The sequence below is a fragment of the Mixophyes fleayi genome, chromosome 3, assembly GCF_038048845.1.
Source record: "Mixophyes fleayi isolate aMixFle1 chromosome 3, aMixFle1.hap1, whole genome shotgun sequence".
NCBI classification, from domain to species: Eukaryota; Metazoa; Chordata; class Amphibia; order Anura; family Limnodynastidae; genus Mixophyes; species Mixophyes fleayi.
Genome location: NC_134404.1, coordinates 312,890,090 through 312,913,361, shown reverse-complemented (window position 1 = coordinate 312,913,361; position 23,272 = coordinate 312,890,090). Strand labels below are relative to the sequence as shown.

Here is a 23,272-nt window from a genome sequence, read left to right as displayed (position 1 = left end):
ACCAGGCCACCCATGTTGATTTCATGATTGTCCTATTACAATGTTACTATCTTCCCTGCATTTTGAAGATGTGTGTTGTTCTTTAACTGAGAGAGGCTCATTTCTTCCTGTGACAGAGAACCTTTCGTAACGTGTCCCCATTCACATCTATTATAATATATTATGATTTGGACAGTACAATTACTCTTTCTACACACGATCTGTGGCTACTGTTGGATATATTACAGTTCCTGCATAAACAGACAATATGTTGTTACTGCTAGAAGCATACACATTCCATTCTGAAGTGTCATGTCAATAAATGTGCAATGTCTCTGGTCAGAATATACCATAATTAAATATTTTAATTTCCATTTTATTAAGGTGCGACACAAGTCAGGTTGCAACACTTGGATAATTCATTTGTTATTTACTTTGGTTTTGTTAAAATGATTTACAAATATATCGTAAAAAAGAAACAGTTTATTAGACTATATACTGCACAAATTACATCAGAGGTCTGTTTACACCTTTACGACCGAAAAGAAAAATAAAATCAGTGGAAAAGGTAGGTATAGGTAGGCAGCCATGGAGCCAGGAAACAATTAGACATAGCATAGAGATTATATGGCAAGACTGACCCTTTGGGCTTGCAATTTTACACCTTATATAGTCCACATAGGTGAATTTTTCTTTTAGGTAATTTGGGCTATCGAATATGAATAAGGAGCAATAATAAGTAGGGAAAAGAGTCCTATTTTGAGATATTTTGAGACAATTTCTTAAGTATAATGTGTGGTCTTATGCATAATTTCATGCTGATCTTGCATTAATGCTTCTTGAATGTCCTGTATTTTTGCCTTTGATTGTTTTGTATTTCGCCTATTGGTCCTCCGCGTCTCTGTACTATGCTGTGATTGCCCACTGTACAGGGCTGCAGAAATTCGTGCTGCAATATTCATAAATAATAATAATAATAATAATAATAATAATAAGAAGAATAATAATAATAATTTATCATAAGAGAGACATGTCCTTATGAATTGGAAGCATGGTTTTGACAAAATGTGGTCATGACTGGGTGGATGGAATTGGATTGGGAGTTTAGCCTATTGTATCCCAATTTTTCAGTTAGGAAAGTAGGCAGGCATTAAAATGGGCATCTATCCATGGTCCATTACCAAAATGCCACTGACAAGATTGCAGGCATAGCCTGCGGTGAGAATGGCGAGGTGCAGACACTGGTCAGTGGGACTGATGAAGTCTTATGGCACATGTACTGCGAAGCCAGCTGTCAATAATGACCAAAAGTCCAAACTATACAAACTACCTGGAAATATAGTCAATTGTTTTAAAATAAGTGTTTATTCTCAACAGTCTTCATTGTACCCACAAAAAAACATTATCTGCAGTCCAGTGTCAGACAGCCCATTTATCTATACGACTTATTTAATATGAGTCAAAGAGAACATTATATACTGAAATCAATTTTCATCCGTACAGTGTAGTCTGACTAATTAGAGCTAACGGCCAATTGATTGCTATTAGATACAGCATGTATATTTTACTTGCACTGCTGAATGAAAGAAGCATAGCATTGGGTCATTATCCCATTATGCACTTCAGGCATACAGAAATTAATTGTAAATTGGCTCCATATTAAAATAACTTCAATTTAATTTGTGATGGTCTTGTTGGGTATTTTTTTGGCAACAGAACTCTATAACCATAAACATCAGATATACCTATTTTGGTTTTGGTGTATTTATAAATACACTCACATTGGCAGTGACAACACACTTACACAGGCATATTCGGTGGATTAAAGCTGCTCGGAGTCCTCTTAGTGATATGGAACCATATGCAGACAACAGGGTTAGATAGAGAGCGTTGCCATTTTTCCAGTGCCTGCTTATGTGGCTTTTAGACTGTTCTCTGACATGTATGTTTGGCACATAAACACTTTTGTTCAAATTATAAAAAAAAATTAACACGGTAGTATTTTTGTTTCTACAATGCAATGGTAGAACTTTTTTATATCCAATATTTCTCCCTAAAATATTTTTTTTTCTGTTAATAATCTAAATAATTAAACAGTTAGCATCACAAAATTGTACACGTAAGATAATTAAACTTGCTCCACCCTGATTTCTCCAGGCACACACAGAGTGTAGGATGTGCAAGGCAACGAAGATGCAAATTATAGAGGAAAAATTGGAAATGTGCAGCTATTTCCTCTGTATTTCCCTTCAATCATAGACTCAATAATTCCCATATCTCACACTCAGCCTACCTCTACTGCCCTATCTCACATCCCCCACACTCAGCTTACCCCTACTGCCCTGTCTCACATCACCCACACTCAGCGTACCCCTGCTGCCCTGTCTCACATCACCCACACTCAGCCTACCTCTGATCCCCTGTCTCATATCTCCCACACTCAGCCTACCTCTGCTGTCCTGTCTCACATCCCCCACACTCAGCCTACCTCTGATCCCCTGTCTCATATCTCTCACACTCAGCCTACCCCTGCTCGCCTGTCTCACATCACCCACACTCAGCCTACCTCTGATCCCCTGTCTCATATCTCCCACACTCAGCCTACCCCTGCTCGCCTGTCTCACATCACCCACACTCAGCCTACCCCTGCTACCCTGTCTCACATCACCCACACTCAGCCTACCTCTGCTACCCTGTCTCACATCCCCCACACTCAGCCTACCCCTGCTACCCTGTCTCACATCCCCCACACTCAGCCTACCTCTACTGCCCTATCTCACATCCCCCACACTCAGCTTACCTCTACTGCCCTGTCTCACATCACCCACACTCAGCCTACCTCTACTGCCCTGTCTCACATCACCCACACTCAGCCTACCCCTGCTACCCTGTCTCACATCCCCCACACTCAGCCTACCTCTACTGCCCTATCTCACATCCCCCACACTCAGCCTACCCCTGCTGTACTGTCTCACATCACCCACACTCAGCCTACCCCTGCTCCCCTGTCTCACATCCCCCACACTCAGCCTACCTCTGCTGTCCTGTCTCACATCACCCACACTCAGCCTACCCCTGCTCCCCCCGCCTGTCTCATATCTTCCACACTCAGCCTACCCCTGCTCCCCTGTCTCACATCCCCCACACTCAGCCTACCCCTGCTACCCTGTCTCACATCCCCCACACTCAGCCTACCTCTACTGCCCTATCTCACATCCCCCACACTCAGCCTACCCCTGCTGTCCTGTCTCACATCACCCACACTCAGCCTACCCCTGCTCCCCTGTCTCACATCCCCCACACTCAGCCTACCTCTGCTGTCCTGTCTCACATCACCCACACTCAGCCTACCCCTGCTGTCCTGTCTCACATCTCCCACACTCAGCCTACCACTGCTGTCCTGTCTCACATCCCCAACAGTCAGCCTACCTCTGCTCCCCTGTCTCACATCCCCTACACTCAGCCTACCTCTGCTGTCCTGTCTTACATCTCCCACACTCAGCCTACCTCTGCTGTCCTGTCTCATATCTCCCACACTCAGCCTACCTCTACTGCCCTATCTCACATCCCCCACACTCAGCCTACCCCTGCTCCCCTGTCTCACATCCCCCACACTCAGCCTACCTCTGCTGTCCTGTCTCACATCCCCCACACTCAGCCTACCTCTACTGCCCTATCTCACATCCCCCACACTCAGCCTACCTCTGCTGTCCTGTCTCACATACCCCACACTCAGCCTACCCCTGCTACCCTGTCTCACATCCCCCACACTCAGTCTACCCCTGCTCCCCTGTCTCACATCCCCCACACTCAGCTTACCGCTACTGCCATGTCTCACATCCCCCACACTCAGCCTACCTCTGCTGTCCTGTCTCACATCCCCCACACTCAGCCTACCTCTGATCCCCTGTCTCACATCCCCCACACTCAGCCTACCTCTGCTGTCCTGTCTCACATACCCCACACTCAGCCTACCCCTGCTACCCTGTCTCACATCCCCCACACTCAGTCTACCCCTGCTCCCCTGTCTCACATCCCCCACACTCAGCTTACCGCTACTGCCCTGTCTCACATCCCCCACACTCAGCCTACCTCTGCTGTCCTGTCTCACATCCCCCACACTCAGCCTACCTCTGATCCCCTGTCTCACATCCCCCACACTCAGCCTACCTCTGCTGTCCTGTCTCACATCCCCCACACTCAGCCTACCCCTGCTCCCCTGTCTCCCATCCCCCACACTCAGCCTACCCCTGCTCCCGTCTCACATCCCCCACACTCAGCCTACCTCTACTGCCCTATCTCACATCCCCCACACTCAGTCTACCCCTGCTGTCCTGTCTCACATCCCCCACACTCAGCCTACCTCTGCTGTCCTGTCTCACATCCCCCACACTCAGCCTACCTCTGCTGTCCTGTCTCACATCCCCCACACTCAGCCTACCCCTGCTGCCCTGTATCAAATCTCCAACACTCACACTATCTCTGTTGCCCTGTCTCACATCTCCCACACTCACCCTATCTCTGCTACCTGTCTCACATCCCCCACACTCAGTTTACCCCTGCTGCCCTGTCTCACATCCCCCACACTCAGCCTACCCCTGCTGCACTGTCACGGGCACTAGGAGTTACTTACCCGAGTTTCACCAGATGGAACTCTGCTAGAGAGGCGGGGTTATGGCACGCACCTCAAAGCAGGCAGGTGAATGATTGGAGCGACACAACAGCAGGAGAGTAGAGATAGTCTGAGGAAGTCAGCGACTTGCAGCTATGGTTAGAGGAAAGTCAGCGACTTGGAGCAGTAAACTGGAGGCTGAAGATAATGTAGACACGAGGAGTGGACGTGGATAGGTGATGGTAGGTAGAGGAGGAGTCGGTGGTCTGTGTTCAGCAAGTTGTACCACCGCTATGGTGAGGAGTCTGGTCCAGGTGTAGGTAGGTAATAGGAGAGTCAGTGGTCTGCGTATAGCAAGTTGTACCACCGCTGTGATAGGAGGACTTGTCCAGGTGCGGGTAGGTAGCAGGGAAGTCAGTGGTCTGCGTGCAGCAAGTTGTACCACTGCTGTGAGAAGGAATGAGGACTTGTCCAGGTGCAGGAGAGTGAAGTTGAAAGGCAAACTATGGCTGTATGGAAACAGCGCGAGTAGAGCAATGTCTTGTGAGGCAGAGATGGAAGGCACAATGAATAGTCTGTATGGAGTAGATGCCTTGCAGTGAGGAGAAGCTGGTCACAGCAGATATGCACAATAACGCTAAGTAGTAGCGTGAGGAGATATCGTAGCTTGAGTGAAAGCTTGTCCTAAATGAAGCAATGCAGTAACACAGTCTATATGGGTACTTGTACCCTGTGCAGCAAACAACAATGGATACAACTGGTATGCGAGCAATAGGCAATAGTCGATAGTCAGTAGAGCATACCCAGTTGTGTAGATCCGGAATCAGCTGAGAAGTGAAGCGTTGTAGCGGTATGGGAACCGCCGCTGAGTTGAGCAGGGAGCAGCGTGGAAGCTGAAGCACGAGTAGAGCTGGAAGCAGTTTGGAAACTGCACACAGGAGTAGAGCTGGAAGCAGTTTGGAAACTGCACACAGGAGTAGAGCTGGAAGCAGTTTGGAAACTGCACACAGGAGTAGAGCTGGAAGCAGTTTGGAAACTGCACATAGGAGTAGAGCTGGAAGCAGTTTGGAAACTGCACATAGGAGTAGAGCTGGAAGCAGTTTGGAAACTGCACACAGAAGTAGAGCTGGAAGCAGTTTGGAAACTGCACACAGGAGTAGAGCTGGAAGCAGTTTGGAAACTGCACACAGGAGTAGAGCTGGAAGCAGTTTGGAAACTGCACACAGGAGTAGAGCTGGAAGCAGTTTGGAAACTGCACACAGGAGTAGAGCTGGAAGCAGTTTGGAAACTGCACACCTATAGAAGTTCACCGGGAGTGAGACTTCAAGATCAGGCAACTACCTAAGGCTGCAGGTGCCTTAAGTAGGGAGGGTTGATTGATCCATCAATCACATTAGTGGTCAGGTGTAGTTTGTTAAAGGGACCTGCGCATGCCCAGTGCGACAGGATGGCGGACGGCCACGGTTCCACACAGGTGTGAGCGGGAAAGATGGAGAACCACGTGCCAGAGTGGAGGCACTCACACTCCGGTGAGTGACATGCCCTATCTCACATCCCCCACGTTCAGCCTATCTCTGCTGCCCTGTCTCACATCTTCCACACTCAGCCTTTTAAATTCATAGACCCTAATTATTTCCAATATATCTCCACTCTCCTGCCTCACTAAGCTAAGTAGGAGTCATTTTATTGCTGAAACACTCTCATGTGAAAGAGAGTCTGAGTTTACCATTGAAAACTATGTGTGGTCAGGAAACAAAGCAATTGAAACTGTATGAACTCAGTGGAAAAAAACCTTAATATATATTTATTTATTTGGGGAAAAACTGAAATGTATAATGCTGCTATTTGTAGAGAAATTCTAGCATAACCTCCAATAGTGGTGATTTTCATCATTGTCATCAGCAAATACTGGTATAACTTGAGTGCATCTGGATGTGGTTTGGACAGATCAGGGTCATGGTTATTTGTGTCACAATGTTTGGATCTGGAAAGCTAGGAACTCTGTTTTAGTCAACAGCTAAAGCTGGTTAGAAACAGATACATTTCTAGGATGTAAAAATTCTGTGTATGAATGTCTAATGAAATATATTGGACAGCTCAATTATATATGTTACAAAACATATCTATGTATTGTATTTTTATGTCAGGTTCCCTTCCATTGATCACAACCACAGACTCATTTTGTTCTAGTTTTTAGCAATATATGAATCTGTGAAATCATGGAGGTTTTTTTCAATATTTATTAGTAAATGTAACACTTAGAGATAAAACTGAAATCTATGAGGAAATTATAATTGTACATGACAGTATGATTATTGCATGTGCACATCTTCTCTTTACACATCTGAGGCTGAAGTTAATTAAAAGGTTGATGACAAATCTGCCCAATTACTGTCAGATAATTGTATTCTATCTTCCTGAGGGTTACAAGTCACTGGGGCTGCATGAGTCACGGGAAGGGGATAACAACACTACTGTGCTCGGTGAAATATAAACTGAATGGATTATAACATTATTTTTCATGACCCGGATGTTTGCTTTTTAAACCACTGCCTACATTAACCATGGGGGAACAAAACCACCAAGTCTTTAAAGAATCTGCAGCGGCCACATTTGAAGTAGATTTCATTTTCACAGTCCTGAAAACCAATATGTGACCAGTGATTTGCTCCCGGGAACTGTAATGTGATTCACAGTTTAACGGCTGCTAGACTAGTCTTGACATTTAAAAATGGCAGCTTGTTAATGAAAGGTAAGAATTGATCTAATGCTATTATGGTTGCCTTTGCGCTGCAAAAATAGCCCTGTAAATATTTTGATTTCCCTATAGAGTACGGTAAAATGTATGAAGGTGCTAAACATATCAAGCTCATTTCCAGTCCACCGCCTCTAAAACTAATATAAAAGTAAGTTGAGGGCTAAGTAAGTGTTATTTTCAGATCTGCTTTTGCCACTGGCTGTTCAATTCTTCTTGGTAAGGTTTTTCTGCTGTTGGAAAATGGATGTTTTCTTTTCTGATGCAATAGAACCTCTGGCTTTATATAGATCCAATTATGTTCCTGTCAAGAAGAATTGATTTATAATTGGACATGTAGAATTGATAATATGCATGGAATCCATTTAGCATCTGGAAGAAGGCATAACATGTTTAGCAGCATGACGGAGCAGCTGTGGCTTTGATTATATATCACCCGTTTAATAAATGAGAGCTGGAAAGGAGTAAAGTTCAATTGTTAGTTAACCTTTTGACTGTATGTGGCATTCTAGCCTTAGATACCTGCCAGCCCCAGACACATCCTTTAGTGACGATCGTCTATGGTGGCACTGCTGCTATTGCTGTTGAAATTAAATTGTATAATTGATTCTCCTGCTAGCCAGTTCCATTACCAAAATATAATGTTTCATCATAGCCTGTCATCCAAGATTAAGGACCCTGGCATAGTTGACATCTCTAAACACAATTTCCAGGTACATTTTGTTGATTGTGAAATAATATTATTCATTTATGCTATAAGCACACTACACAACTAACTTGACATGATTGTTTAAATACTAATTTGTACAGCACCTAGGATGACAAAAAGTAAGAATTGCTTGTTATATGCAGAGTGCTTTTCATTTGGTTTTTCCATTTTGAAACAACACCAAACCCTCTTTGATGGTGCCCACTCCCATACAGCATGCAGCATCATAGGCAAACCAAGTGGGGGGGGGGGAAAGGGGGGGTTTCCTAGTGCCTGGAACCCGTCTCCCCTCTCCAAACCGGGGGCATTGTATAATTGAGGTGGCTGGACCCTGCCCCCACTTCACACGGCTCTGCTTGAGAAGGGAGAGCTGTGTGCACCTAACAGTAGTGCACGCAGCATTGCCCATGTATATTATGGGGATAGGGGGAGTTGGAGAGCAGCCAAGCACTCTGTACAATTATAGCCACGCCCCCCATGCATGCTGGTCACGCCCACTGGCGGCGTGGTGTGGAAACCCCCTCTCTGCAAATCCTGCATTTGCCCTTGAGCATAGTTAGTGGCAATCCACCTTCCTGGACCCTCACATTATTTGATAGATGGCAATAGGAAGAGATTAGAGTGCTTGAGGCCTGGAGATGGGATGTGTAGAGTGAATGTGGCACTAAATAGAACATCTCAAAGTTGTCTCCTCTACAAGCTGTCAGACAGGGTAGGACTGGAAGCTCAGATTATCAGGTAACCATGTGGTCTCACAAAAGTGTTGCTTGGTGAGTGACTACTACCAGAAGCTGGGGTTGTCCCAAACTGGCAACTTCCTTAAATACAAGTGTGTTAAAATTGGAACTATCTCTAGAAAGGTTCAAAGTCCTATTCCACATGTTGGGGTGTTTTCACTGGCCTTACACTATGTTATTATGGATATGTGTATTTAAGAACTCATTTGCTCCCTATACTACCAGGAGGGAGGTCCATATACCTGAGTACACTGTATAGTTAGATGTGCGAGTACCTTACACTTCCCCAATGGAAAGCAGCGGCTTAAAGTAAGCAACTTAGAGGTCTTTAGCCCTCATCCTACTATGTAAAGCATGCACCCTGCAATGTTATTTATGCCTAATGCATAACACAAAGCTAAAATAATTTCACTAAACAAGAGGGGCCTGATTCATTAAGGAAAGTAAGGCAATAAAAGGAGTAAGTTTTCTCCTGGACACTACTACCATGTTACAATGCAAGGGGTGCAAATTAGTTTATTATTTTGCATATAAGTAACATACTGGCTATTTTGTCATGTAGCACACAAATACTTTATTTGTTCACTGAAATTTAAAGTTGATCTAGGACATACTCTCTCCCAACTATATATCTGCATTCACATATTAAATTTCCATCCCCCTGTAATGCAACATGGTTTTGCCAATGTGCAAAGTTACTAATTTTTTTGTTTTCCTTGCCGTAATGAATCAGTGCACAATTTGTGGGTCAGGAGCTCAAGTGGGGTCTCAGGATCTTTATTCGATGTTCCCAGATTGTCAGAAATGCAATATATTCTATTGTAAGTCACCTGAAAACCCAGCTGAGCACCACTGTACTGAACATCCACAGTGATCAAGGTCCCGTCGCCTTCAGTGTCAGACTTCATAACACATCATAGGTTTCTTCAGTACATACACACAATACATTACAAGACTTTTTAACAACAGGGATAAAATAATAAATGTATTTTAATATATAGGAAGCAGTTGCAAATTTCAGAAAAGGAGAAAAACTGTAAATTCACTAGCATTGTGTTTTATGTAAGAACGCATTATGTTGAGTAATGTGAACCAACAATTAGGTATAAAACACATGTCACAGAGTTTTTGATAAATACCCAAACATGCAATTAAAAGTCAAACCTCCAGCGTCTTAATTATCTTAGTAATAATGAAAATTATTTGTTTATGGGTTAGATCAAATCGGTGCTATTATCACTGTGTTATTAATTAAGCTTGATTGTTGGCATTTGATCATTTACATTTGAGGGAAAGTGAATCTCACATATGCCCAAGAAAATATTTTTCGTTGCAAATATAACACTATCATAGTATAGAGCTAAGAAAACTATCAAAGAAAGTGGAGATTTTATCCATATGGCAGATATTCATATATCTAAATCAGCATGGAAAATGCTGTTTTAATTAAGAGCATAAGTGGGTGAAAGAAATGCGTAAAATGTAAAATGTACCAGGGAACATGAGAAGAAAAATGAACTCGGCAATTATATGCAAACTGTGCTAAATTTGTCAGTGTTAAGACAAAAATTATCCGTGAAGACTAGACAGCTGTAATTAAACTACAACGTTCTGTTCCATCTTTCCAAAGGAAATAGTGAGTTAGGCTCAAAAGGGAAATTTCAAGCCCACCTGACAAATACCTAGATGAATACTTATGGGGGGCATGAATTACATATTTACTGTTGGGGACATTAATTATTTATTTATTTTCTATTGAGGCAATATATTTTTAAATCTTATGGAGCAACACTTGTAATGCACACTTGTGGCACTAGAAATGCTAGTAGGCACTTCCCCCATGTGCATGCTGACACTTGTAGTTCTACAAGAGATTGGTAAGGTAACTAGCTGGGGGTACCAAGATGGGCCCACTGCTTCTCCCACACTTAATTTAATACACAATGTAATGGATACACAATGTATTGGATACATGACACAACCTTCACTGCTTCCGTCACTGCATCTTTACTGAACATGCCCTAAACCTTCCCTGCTCATAGTAAAGATAATATTCTGACTTGCTATACAGCCAGCCCTGGGCTCTAAAGCCAACAGTATCAATGACAAGCTGAGCACTAACCCTCAGATATAGGCTCTCAGTTTGTTTGGCATAAAGATAATCCATTCTATACTTGGAATTTCCTGAACATATTGTTGAAATTTGGTTTGCAGTACCTCCAATACCTAGTGATAGACTGGTGGAGAAGACATTTCTCCTCTATAGCTCTTGGGGATATTATGTCTGGATTGGTTTTGGTTCAGAAAATATTGCTTTCAATAACACTTAGAGAGATGTAATGTAGGATTAATAACAGGGCTTGTTACTCTGTGGCTTTGCAGTTGTTGAAAGAGAACTGTAGTGCACGTGTAGTAAATCATCATCATCATCATCATCAATTTATATAGCGCCACTAATTCCGCAGTGCTGTACAGAGAACTCATTCACTTCAGTCCCTGCCCTATTGGAGCTTACAGTCTAAATTCCCTAACATACACAAAGACTGAGAGAGACTAGGGTCAATTTTGATAGCAGCCAATTAACCTACTAGTATGTTTCTGGAGTGTGGGAGGAAACTGGAGCACCCAGAGGAAACCCACGCAAACACAGGGAGAACATACAAACTCCACACAGATAAGGCCATGTTTGGGAATTGAACTCATGATCCCAGTGCTGTGAGGCAACAGTTAGCCACTGTGCTGCCCCTAGTAAATGCTCAAGCTCTAGATAGTACCTGATCCACTGCTTTTGGGATTGTAGGAGAGACAAAGATACTTATAGATGCTAGATTTCCTATAGACTCTATCCTATTCGTCATCCTAGCCAGAAATGCGATTGTGCTAAATTGTGTTTCTCTTGCCACTCCTAAGATTAGAATGGTTGGGGACAATGTCTATGGAAAGGATTGATGAGCTGCCATCGTTTGACTTTTCTGCAAATAAGTTTTTTGTTAAATGGTCTCCCTATATCTGGAAACTCCCCAGCTTGACACAGTAAGATCTAAAATGTCCATTTAGAGAAACAGACTGGGTTTCAACCCAACAATTGCTGGGTGTATGACTTACTGAGGAGCTCAGGACATGAGTAATAATGTTGGAGGGACATTGGGGGAAATTGGGGTCATATACACAGTGTATACCCGTGGAATGTTATACAGTTATTTTCACTATAGTCTGTCTAGATTGAGAGCAGGTAAATGAATACCAGTATACATATTTGCGTCACATTTCAGGTAATAAACAGTTGGATTGATTCTAAGTTTTTTGTTAAAAATTCTAAATGGTTCAAGGCTTTGTTTTCACATGTACATTTGATCTTGAGGAACTTGAGATGACAAAGCATTGAAAGTTTAACTCTTTAACACTTTAATTGTGAATTCAAGCATCTGATCTATAAAATAATATCTGTGCAATTTAGTTTGCGTTTTGGCATGCTCTGCTTTAACAAAATACAATTAGAAGACAATGAGTTCTGGGGGGAATTTTCTAAATTACAATACAATGTGAAGTTCAACTTACCTGTGGTGTGGCTACCCTATGATCCACCGGGCATCCATGATTGCTCCATGGGTGCAGTGTTGCTTTAAACTCTGTTTAGGGCTCCTTTTCAAACACTGAAATGTGTTGCTGCCACCTCTCCCCCAATGAATTTCCCATTTAGCAAAAATGGGAAATTCATGGGGGAAAAACACTATTCTGTGTTTGAAAAGGCCTGACGTAGAAGCAGAGAAAAACATTGCTGTCACCATACACTATTGTAGGGGACCACAGGATGGCGGCACCACAGTTAAGTATAACTTTACATTTGATTGCAACTTAATAAATTCCATTTTAAATATTGGTTTAAGTTCTCTTTTAGGATACTAGAAATTAATGAGGCTCGATACTCTTCTTTGCACAGAATTTTATTTGAACCTAGGAGTTGTTAGAATTAAAAGATATGACGTAAATAGCTTAACCATAGTTTACAGATGTTTCTTTTCACTTTAAATACAAACAAAATGAAACCCGTAATATGCAACATTGATGTGCAAGCAGCAATTTAAAGCAATTATGTCAGTCATTGTTTTAATTACCAAATTGTTTGACTTCATATATGAAAATACCAATTAGCATCTGTCTTATTTAACTTTGATGTTATTTCTTTATTTCTAGGTAACGCGGTGTATTGTTGAAGTTCTGTCCAATGCTTTGGCTAAACCCAACGCACCAGCTATTGACCCCGAATGTAAAGAAATCCTTAAGAAAAGTAAGTAACTAAAGTGACACCAATTTAATACATCTGTTAGCTCACATTTTTCCAAGAAAAAGACACCATATTGTGTAAATGAGGGAGTGAGTGAGGCAGCATGAATAGATTGTGATAGTACAGCTGGGGAGAAAGGGGTTAGGAATATGAGCATTAAACATCCATGACCGGTTTGGTGCTATGGTTAATGGTATGCCACACGGTCAATGAATCACAAGAGAGTGGTAGTTATTCGTGGCCTATCTGTGCTCACATGGGGCAATTTAGTACTCATTTCCACTACTTTGAGGGGGTGTATATTAGAGATCTATTTGTATGGCTAAAGGCCCAGCTCTGCCAAAACAAGAACACCTTCATATGTATGTACATTTTCCACCCCTTTCTTATAATTCAAGTATTTTGCCCCAAAAATGAAAACAAAATGAAATACACTTTCTGTGATTATGGCACGTAGTGCAGAGGCAGGCCCAGAATCCCCAATCTAGACCAGCCTTACTGACTAAAATAGGAGCACCGTTACACTGGCCAGAGGCCAAAACTAGCAAGCTATGGGCCCCGGTGCAAGGAAGCGAGGAGGAGGGGACCGGGGCCCACAGCTTGCTAGTTCCATTATCTCCATGGGCCCCGGTGCACCTGCTGCACCAATGGTAGTTCAGCCACGGGCACTGGTAGTTTCGCCACGGGCACTGATAGTTCCGCCACGGACACTGCCATTTCTAGCACTGCACAAGATCTTGTACTGACTACTTTCTGCAGGGCAGTGCGATTGTACACTCTCCAGATCAGGACATACATATGTTTGCTATAGAAGCTCTTTTTAGGATTTGTAGAGAATATATGTACATAAAATATGAATATTTTGATGACATTTATTTAAATAAAACAAAAAACAGTGTTTGCCCTGGAGTACAGTTCATTTTTGTGTCTATCTGACAGAAGAAATAAATGCACCCAAGTACTCAACCCTGCAAATCATTCTACGCAACAGTACCATTTTCCTCACAAGTCCAAGCACTTCTGGTTCTCATTGGCAGCTTGGACGACTCATAAATAACTATTATTTGTCATATAAGACCTTGGACAATGTTCTCTGGCAGCTTTAAATAAATATATACTAAAGAACAGTTACTCTATACCGCCAACATGTTATTCTGCCTCAAAGCAAAATTACTTCCCCAAGCCCTTGTAATAACAATGGGTTCGTTTTATTAACATAATAAAACACTGCTGGAGAGTGAATATAAAAAAGGATTGTTGTTACTTTGTTATCTGTACTTATAATGAAACGGTTAATTAAAATAACATTCCAACATTTCCTTGGAGGACCTCTGTACTTTCCTGGTAGAATATGTTACCATGGTATTGGGATGTTCATATATCATAGAATTCCACTTCACAAAAATAATGTTATTTTTCTTCCCTTTGTTTGATTGCTTTTGCAATGCAGTTTAGTGTAATACAGCTGAGTTTTACTCTGTGTTCAGCTTCCGTTGCTGCCTCCGTAAGACGCATTCTCACTGCTAAATCTGAGCTGAAGTAATCAACGTTGTTCAACCTCTGTCGAAAACACTGAAATAATTAGCTGCAATAAAGCAAAAAAGAAATATAACCAAATTATTACCAGCCTAGTGCTGCAGCTAGTATATTAAAAGTAAATTAATAGCTACAATGAGGCCGACATAAGTTAGTCAATTGCAGCTAGAAAAGTCTGTCGCTGGAATAGCAGCGTGAGCTCCAGGCATTGGAGGGTCAGCAAAATGTATAGATTATGTTAAGTATATTTATTTTATTGATGCAGTGGTCTAAATGAGGAATTTCTATTGTTTCACTAAATCAACTAATATGGAAGAACATTATATGTAGTGTACAGTACTCCCAAGGGATGAGACTGGCAACATTTTAGTTGCTGCACTAGGAAGCAGAATGCATAGACACAATGTAATAGGATTATATACATTTAGGCAGTAAGAACTTACACAGTATCTGTTTGATATTTCCATAATATAAATACAACAGCCTATTAGAAATCACATCCTAGAAAACGTTGTTACGTGGCAGACAAATATCTGTATTGAAAGACAAGTCTGAAACTGCAAGAGATGGGGGCGAGAACAATCATTATAGTTAAGACTCAAATTATATCCATGAATCAGACTTTGTGTATTTTTTTAAATTAATAATTGTCTTCCTTTTAATCACTTCACCAGTGCCAACAATTCAAGCATATTATCATTAATATGTTTAGTGAATATGAATGTTGGGACTTTATGGCATGGTTAGCAATGTTTGTGTTCAGACCCAAATTTAAAACACCTTATAAACATTTAGGGCCTAATTTTGAGTTAGGAGCAAAGCAAAGAATAGGAGCAACTTTGCACCTGGACAAACCATGTTACAATGTAAGGGGTACAAATTGACTTATATTTTTTTGCACGCAAAACCATGTTGCATGGCTGGGAACACAAATCAAAAACATGCAGACAGATTTAGAGTTGGGAAGGGTGCGTGTCCTAGTATTTGTGTGCTGCATGCAAAACAATAAATAAATGTTATATAAAATAAATACATTTGCCCTCCTTGCATTGCAACATGGACTGTCCAGGGGCACATTTGCTCCTTTATTTTTGCTTTGCTCCTATCTCAAAAAGAGGCCCACTATCTATATGTTTATCAATTTGTATTTGGTTTATTAACATCATTTTATTTCTTACACACATATATTAATATTGATGCATTGCTGCACTTGTGGCTATTCATGGTATCAGTCTATTACAATATAATGGAATCAATTATGCCTCTTGCAGAAACAATATAGTTATAAGCTTTTTCAACCAGAAATAGAAATGAGAGATGTGTTTGATATTTTTTCATTAAAGCCAACAGCCCTTTGTCTCTTGCATTAATACTCGTACAGATATTTTTCAGAATGTGTTATGAATCATATGATCACAGATGTACATGGTTGAGTCACAGTTCTATTATATTGTATTGACAGAATGGCTTATTAACTTCCCATAATTCTTTGCAGCTCACCATAGGTCTCACATCTGTGTATCTTAGCAGTACACAAAAAATAAGGAGAATTCTTTTCTCTCTTTGTATCTCAACAACGAGAGTGATGTTTCTCTGGTTGGGTTACATATGAATCATAATTCAGTTTTGCAGTATTTATTTATCTATGTGTTGATTTTTAAAAGGCTGTCAATATAGCAAATCAAATCTGCAATTTATTTTAAGAGTGGTGGTGGAAAATATATCTATTAAATCTGCCATACCAAAAGTTAAATAAATACATGTATTTTCCTGTTAAAGTGGACATATCAGCAATATACCAAGTCTGTGTAAATATATATATATATATATATATATATATATATATATATATATATATGTATATATATATATATATATATATATATATATATATTCAATTTCATATATAGATGCACATAAAACCTTTCACACATATATGTATTATAATACTGTTAAATATAAGCACTGTATAATACTGCAATGGATTCCTTGCTCACCACTCTTCCTTTCTCATGCTGATTATGTTAAATTTACTTTATATTGCTCTTACTTTTCACCACTTTAGCTATCTACCTTCTCTGTGTATCACAAGCTACTTTCCCTCTATATAAAGAGTAGATCACAGTATAGTTAGTTATTGTAGTATTCAAGATATAGGTCAGGCATATCAAACTTAAAACTCCAATTGGGCCAAATAATCAAAGTCTATGATTGTGTTGGCCGCAAGAAAAAGAAAGAGTCTCATATGCAATTTTGTAAGGTTTATTATTAAGAAACAAAAATAAAGTTTAAAGTTTTCTTCCTGATGCTTAACACTGTGCCCTCCATGCTGCTTTTGCTCCCCTTCATCTGTCTCCTCTGTATCACACTGTGCTCTCCATGCTGCTTTTACTCCCCTTCACCTGTCTCCCCTGTATCACACTGTGCTCTCCATGCTGCTTTTACTCCCCTTCACCTGTCTCCCCTGTATCACACTGTGCCCTCCATGCTGCTTTTGCTCCCCCTCATCTGTCTCCTCTGTATCACACTGTGCTCTCCATGCTGCTTTTACTCCCCTTCACCTGTCTCCCCTGTATCACACTGTGCCCTCCATGCTGCTTTTGCTCCCCTTCACCTGTCTCCCCTGTATCACACTGTGCCCTCCATGCTGCTTTTGCTCCCCTTCACCTGTCTCCCCTGTATCACACTGTGCCCTCTATGCTGCTTTTGCTCCCCTTCATCTGTCTCCTCTGTATCACACTGTGCTCTCCATGCTGCTTTTACTCCCCTTCACCTGTCTCCCCTGTATCACACTGTGCCCTCCATGCTGCTTTTACTCCCCTTCACCTGTCTCCCCTGTATCACACTGTGCCCTCCATGCTGCTTTTACTCCCCTTCATCTGTCTCCCCTGTATCACACTGTGCCCTCCATGCTGCTTTTGCTCCCCTTCACCTGTCTCCCCTGTATCACACTGTGCTCTCCATGCTGCTTTTACTCCCCTTCATCTGTCTCCCCTGTATCACACTGTGCCCTCCATGCTGCTTTTGCTCCCCCTTCACCTGTCTCCCCTGTATCACACTGTGCCCTCCATGCTGCTTTTACTCCCCTTCACCTGTCTCCCCTGTATCACACTGTGCCCTCCATGCTGCTTTTACTCCCCTTCACCTGTCTCCCCTGTATCACACTGTGCCCTCCATGCTGCTTTTGCTCCCCTTCATCTGTCTCCCCTGTATCACACTGTGTTCTCCATGCTGCTTTTGCTCCCCTTCATCTGTCTCCCGTTTCACACTGTGCCCTCCATGCTGCTTTTACTCCCCTTCCCCTGTCTCCCCTGTATCACACTGTGCCCTCCATGCTGCTTTTACTCCCCTTCATCTGTCTCCCGTTTCACACTGTGCCCTCCATGCTGCTTTTACTCCCCTTCACCTGTCTCCCCTGTATCACACTGTGCCCTCCATGCTGCTTTTACTCCCCTTCCCCTGTCTCCCCTGTATCACACTGTGCCCTCCATGCTGCTTTTACTCCCCTTCATCTGTCTCCCGTTTCACACTGTGCCCTCCATGCTGCTTTTACTCCCCTTCACCTGTCTCCCCTGTATCACACTGTGCCCTCCATGCTGCTTTTACTCCCCTTCACCTGTCTCCCCTGTATCACACTGTGCCCTCCATGCTGCTTTTACTCCCCTTCCCCTGTCTCCCCTGTATCACACTGTGCCCTCCATGCTGCTTTTACTCCCCTTCATCTGTCTCCCGTTTCACACTGTGCCCTCCATGCTGCTTTTACTCCCCTTCACCTGTCTCCCCTGTATCACACTGTGCCCTCCATGCTGCTTTTACTCCCCTTCACCTGTCTCCCCTGTATCACACTGTGCCCTCCATGCTGCTTTTACTCCCCTTCACCTGTCTCCCCTGTATCACACTGTGTTCTCCATGCTGCTTTTGCTCCCCTTCACCTGTCTCCCCTGTATCACACTGTGCCCTCCATGCTGCTTTTACTCCCCTTCATCTGTCTCCCCTGTATCACACTGTGCCCTCCATGCTGCTTTTGCTCCCCTTCATGTCTCCCCTGTATCACACTGTGCTCTCCATGCTGCTTTTACTCCCCTTTATCTGTCTCCCGTTTCTCACTGCTCCCCTTCATTTTCCTTTCTATTGCATTCTTTCTTCTCTTCTGCTTTCTTATCTTCGGTCTTCTTCTTGTGGCTTCTCTCTGGGCGAGTCGCACTGCAAATCTCTGGCGTTAAGACGTCATGTCCAACATTCACTGTGAGGGGAGGAGGGCACTGGCGGAGAAGGAGGGAATGGCAGGTGGGGGGGGCGCCTCTCAGGCTTGGTGCTCCTCCTGCCTTGCTTACCCCGCTGACCGCATTCCGGGGGCTGCAAAAAATATGCTTTTGGGCTGCGAATATGACACCCTTGATATAGATAGATATAGCAGCAGTGGTTATGACGACAGCCGATATATAGCAAAGTATAGTTTTTAGCATTTAATTGTGCTAGCTGTAATAGTATTAAAAGTATAGTAGAAATACTTGTAAATATACTTATGATCCTTGTATTCCCTTGTGTAGTTTAGAAAGCTTAGACACATGACTGCTAATGTTTAGGGAATGAAGAGACTTTATTAGCAGCCAAAACCAAGTGACAGAGCTCCAGAGCCCTGTCTGTCATAATGTGGTCAGAATAGACATGTAAATCGCACCTGGAGTTGAGTTTCAGATAACAGCCTTGATACCCGAGTTGGCCGTAGGTTATTACAACAGGTTTTGCTATGAAAAATGCAGTATGGCTAATGGAGCCATGTGGTTGGGAAAGGGGAAGGATACTTTGAACAAAGCATAAAATGACTTATAAATCGTAGGTGAAGATTCAACGCCATTTAACAATTGTTTAACGTTCTGCTATCAGAGGAAGCCTGCTGTTAATTGTATATTGATTGGTCTATAGCTGAGTGCCCAACATACTGATACTTAAGAAATGTATTCTAAACAGGAGGTGTGAAATACCTAATTCTTTCATGATTTTAAACAATCTCTTGCAGACAGTAGACATAGCATTGACGAAACACAAGATGAACAGAAGCAGTATGAAACAAGAAATATTAAGGATTCTGTCAGTGCAGGAAAACACCAATTTGAAAGCAGTGAAGAAGGCAAAGAGAGTTCAGATTTACCAAAGGAGGAAAACGAGAAACGGCATCATGCGGACAACGAAAACAGTGAGAACAAGGTGGAAAGAGCTTTGGAACACATTGATGAAAAGGAAGAAAGTACTGGACATTCTAAAGAAAGACATTTCGTTGATGATGATGAAGATGGTGATGAGGAAAGGGGAGATCACAAAGACAATAATGAGAAAGACGAGATAATTAAAAAATACAAATACCATCATGATGATTCACAAGAGGCTAAACACGATATTTTTGACAAAAAACTTCACCATGCAGATAAAAGTGTAGAAGAATTCTCAAAGGAAAACGATGAAGACCTAAGAAATTTAGATGAAATCAAGAGACACATTGTAAGCAAAAGCTCCAAAGAAAGACTTTTCCACCCAGGGAAATTCAACTCAGCTCACTCTAACGAAGTATCAGAAGAATCCGTTGAAAGGGAAGAAGAAAAAAGAAGTTATAAACCAATGCATGATGAACTTGGACAAAGACTCCTTGGCTATGAGGAAAAGAGAAGTTATCAAGATAAAGGAAATCACATTGTTTTCGATAGGGGACAGAAAACACACTACGGCAAAGACTCTTTGGAGAATATCCTAAAGAAGAATAAATATGATAAAAGAACCTACAGTGAGAAAGAGACTTCAGAAGAATCAAGAGAAAAGAGACATCACATCCAAGATAGTGAGGAGGAGAGAGAACACCATGATAGCAGCGAGGAAAGCAGTGAGAAAGAACAGAAGGGACATCGTTACGATGAAAAGAGATATCATGAAGACAGAAAGAGGTGGCCGAGTCAACAAAACTCAAGATTGAATTATGAACAAAGCAATGAAGACAATAAAGAGAGTGATGACGATATTGACAAGTGCCGTGAACGTGACAGGCTAGAAAAAGAGAAATTCTACAGAAAATTAAGGCATCATCTCCAGGACAGTGAAGAGGATGAATCATATAAACATGAAAAGAAGCAAGAAGACAAGAGGCATTACATAGGTGAAGAAATGGTGGATGAGATGAAAAGATATTATCCAGGGTTTTCTCATGAGAAAGACCCGAGACATTATAATGAAGAAAGTACAGAAGAATCTAATAACCTAGACAGTGATAATAACAACCGACACAATTCTGAAGAAGACGAAACAAGGTTATTTAATAAATATGGAGTCTCCGATGACCCATTGAGGTGGAAGAGCAGATACTTTGAGAACAATGATAACAGCAAAGAAGAAAGGAAGCGAAGCTTGCAAGCCCAGAAAATGTTTCCAGACTATGGTGATTATGACTTATGGGGGAAGAGGCAGTTTCTTGAGGACATGAATCATGGATATGGTGAGAAGAGGAGTCCACTTAAATTCCACAAGTTTGAACAAAAAAGACAGCACGACAGAATGGATGACCTGGCTCAACTTCTTAATTACAAGAAAAAGTCTGTTGAGTTTCCTGATTTCTATGACTCAGAAGAGATAAAAAAGCGTAATTATAATGAGCGGGAGAGGCTCAGTCAAAGGCCTTTAACAGAAGAAGAGGTAAATATGAACTTCTTTCAAGGTTTTAAACCCTGTAGTCAGAAGTAATACAACAAAACCACAGATCTCATCTATGCATGAATATTAAAACATTATAATTGTGTGTATCCCAAATAGAGCCTTTTAGGATCAGTGTGAGTCATCCTACATGTCTGCTTTTTCTGTCCTATTTCATAAACTGTACTAATGCTCAAGTTAAAAGCAGTCTGTTAGACTATTGAATTTAAATCAATCCAAACAATTTAAATATTTCAGCATTTTACACTTTAAGGAAAAAAATAGTGTTGAGTGTTAATTAGTGAAAGTAAAGCACATTATCTTATCCCACCATCACAAACAGCAAAACCACATTCCATATGTCTAAGTTAGACAGTCAGTAAAGTGATGCTGAAACAGGACAAAGAACTTAAGTGTTCTGGCGTTTCATGGTTTGATGTGACATCCTGATTTTTCCTAGAAAGTCCTGGTATTTGCCACTGGAAATCTTTTTACTACATTTGACACTCACAAGGAAGCATATAGTAGCTTTAATGTGCTAATTACATTTCATAGGAGACATAACTGATCATGGTACTGTTTGTAAGGCTAGGTACACATTGGAATTTTTTCTGCCAATCAGCCGATATACAACTGTTCGGTCAGATATTGCGTTAGTGTGTATCCTTGCACGATGAACGACCGCCGTTTCAAAGTGCCGATTGTCGTTTCATTTCATTGGTTGTACTGTTTGTTAATCTCGTTCCAATCACCTTCCGATCATGTAGTGAGTATGAATTCATGAACGATTCCACAACCAACTGCCGATAGTTCCTCAAATTGCGACTCCTTTCCTTTTTGAAATGCCCGACCGATCGGACCTTCAGTCATAGGTACAGTCATTGTAGATAAACCATTGTTTGCAAAATTCTTCAGTGTGTACCTAGCCTAACTCTTACAATCTGTACAGAGACTTCTAGACTGTCACATTGGCTTCTGTCCTAGGGGAGATTAAATTAGCAGCAAAGTTTTGTATGAATCTTGTGCAATGTGCATTTACCGCAATTACAGTACAGAAAACATTGCTCATCCTTGCTTGCACTTCTATGAGATGTGAGCAAACACGAGCGAAGATTATTATCATCAACATTCCACAGAGACACATTGTGCAAGGACCTCTCAGCTAATTGAATCTCCCCATGGAAATTTTGCAGCTTCTGTTGCACAAAACAAATACTGTATTTACATCAATGCAATTCTACCAGTACAAAAGAAACCTAAATATTTACACAAAAATGATTTCTGTATCTCATTAGATTTTCTCTATTCCTTTTTCTAGGAGAAAGAGTTGAAGAACCTGGCAATTATGGATATGGAGCTGCAGAAGATTGCAGAAAAGCTCAGCAATAACCGACAAGGCTGAGAGGAAAAAATGAACTGCAATATCCATAGCTGAAAGCTATACTATATTTAGCTCAAAGTAATCCTACATTCCTTGTCGCTGCCTCTTCAGAAGAGAAAAAAGTTTGTTTAGTAAAGACAAGCAAAATGTAGTTCATTGTTCACAAATAGTATTTTACACTGCCCGAAATATCTGCTATGACTTTTGCTTTTGACACACAGACAAGTGACATATATTCATACATATTTGAGACATTTTACTATGCTTGTGAAAATGTTTTTTTTTGTGTAATTGTTCTTTAATACATCTATGTCTTGAGATTTGAAATAATAAAAGCAAATTGAATATTACTCTGGGGGTGGTGTTATTTTGTAAGCCAGAAGATTATAGGTGGTGATATAACCACAATCGTTTGTTACATAACTCGTTTATATATAGCAGAGAAAGTCAATCCAAGGTTTTCAGCTGTAATAAACTAAAAGTCTCTGAATGCAGTCAAAGGCTGACAAGCCATGCTGTTACTTGTAGTTCCACACCAACTGCCTAAGCCACATATGTTTGAGGCCAAAAATATTGGCGCCGTTAAACTTCTTTCAAACTCAC

At 41.4% G+C, this 23,272-nt stretch overlaps 1 protein-coding gene across 1 annotated transcript in view; it reads left to right on the top strand.

Annotated features, from left to right (window-relative positions):
• The window catches only part of CHGB (chromogranin B), a 31,697-nt gene extending 8,678 nt beyond the window's left edge, over positions 1 to 23,019 (top strand). The window contains exons 3-5 of the mRNA XM_075204009.1: positions 12,987 to 13,080; positions 19,634 to 21,291; positions 22,607 to 23,019. Of these exons, the coding sequence (XP_075060110.1) occupies positions 12,987 to 13,080; positions 19,634 to 21,291; positions 22,607 to 22,690 (1,836 nt within the window). The 3' untranslated portion in view covers positions 22,691 to 23,019. The remainder of the gene's footprint in view (positions 1 to 12,986; positions 13,081 to 19,633; positions 21,292 to 22,606) is intronic.
• The last annotated feature ends 253 nt before the right edge of the window (positions 23,020 to 23,272 follow it).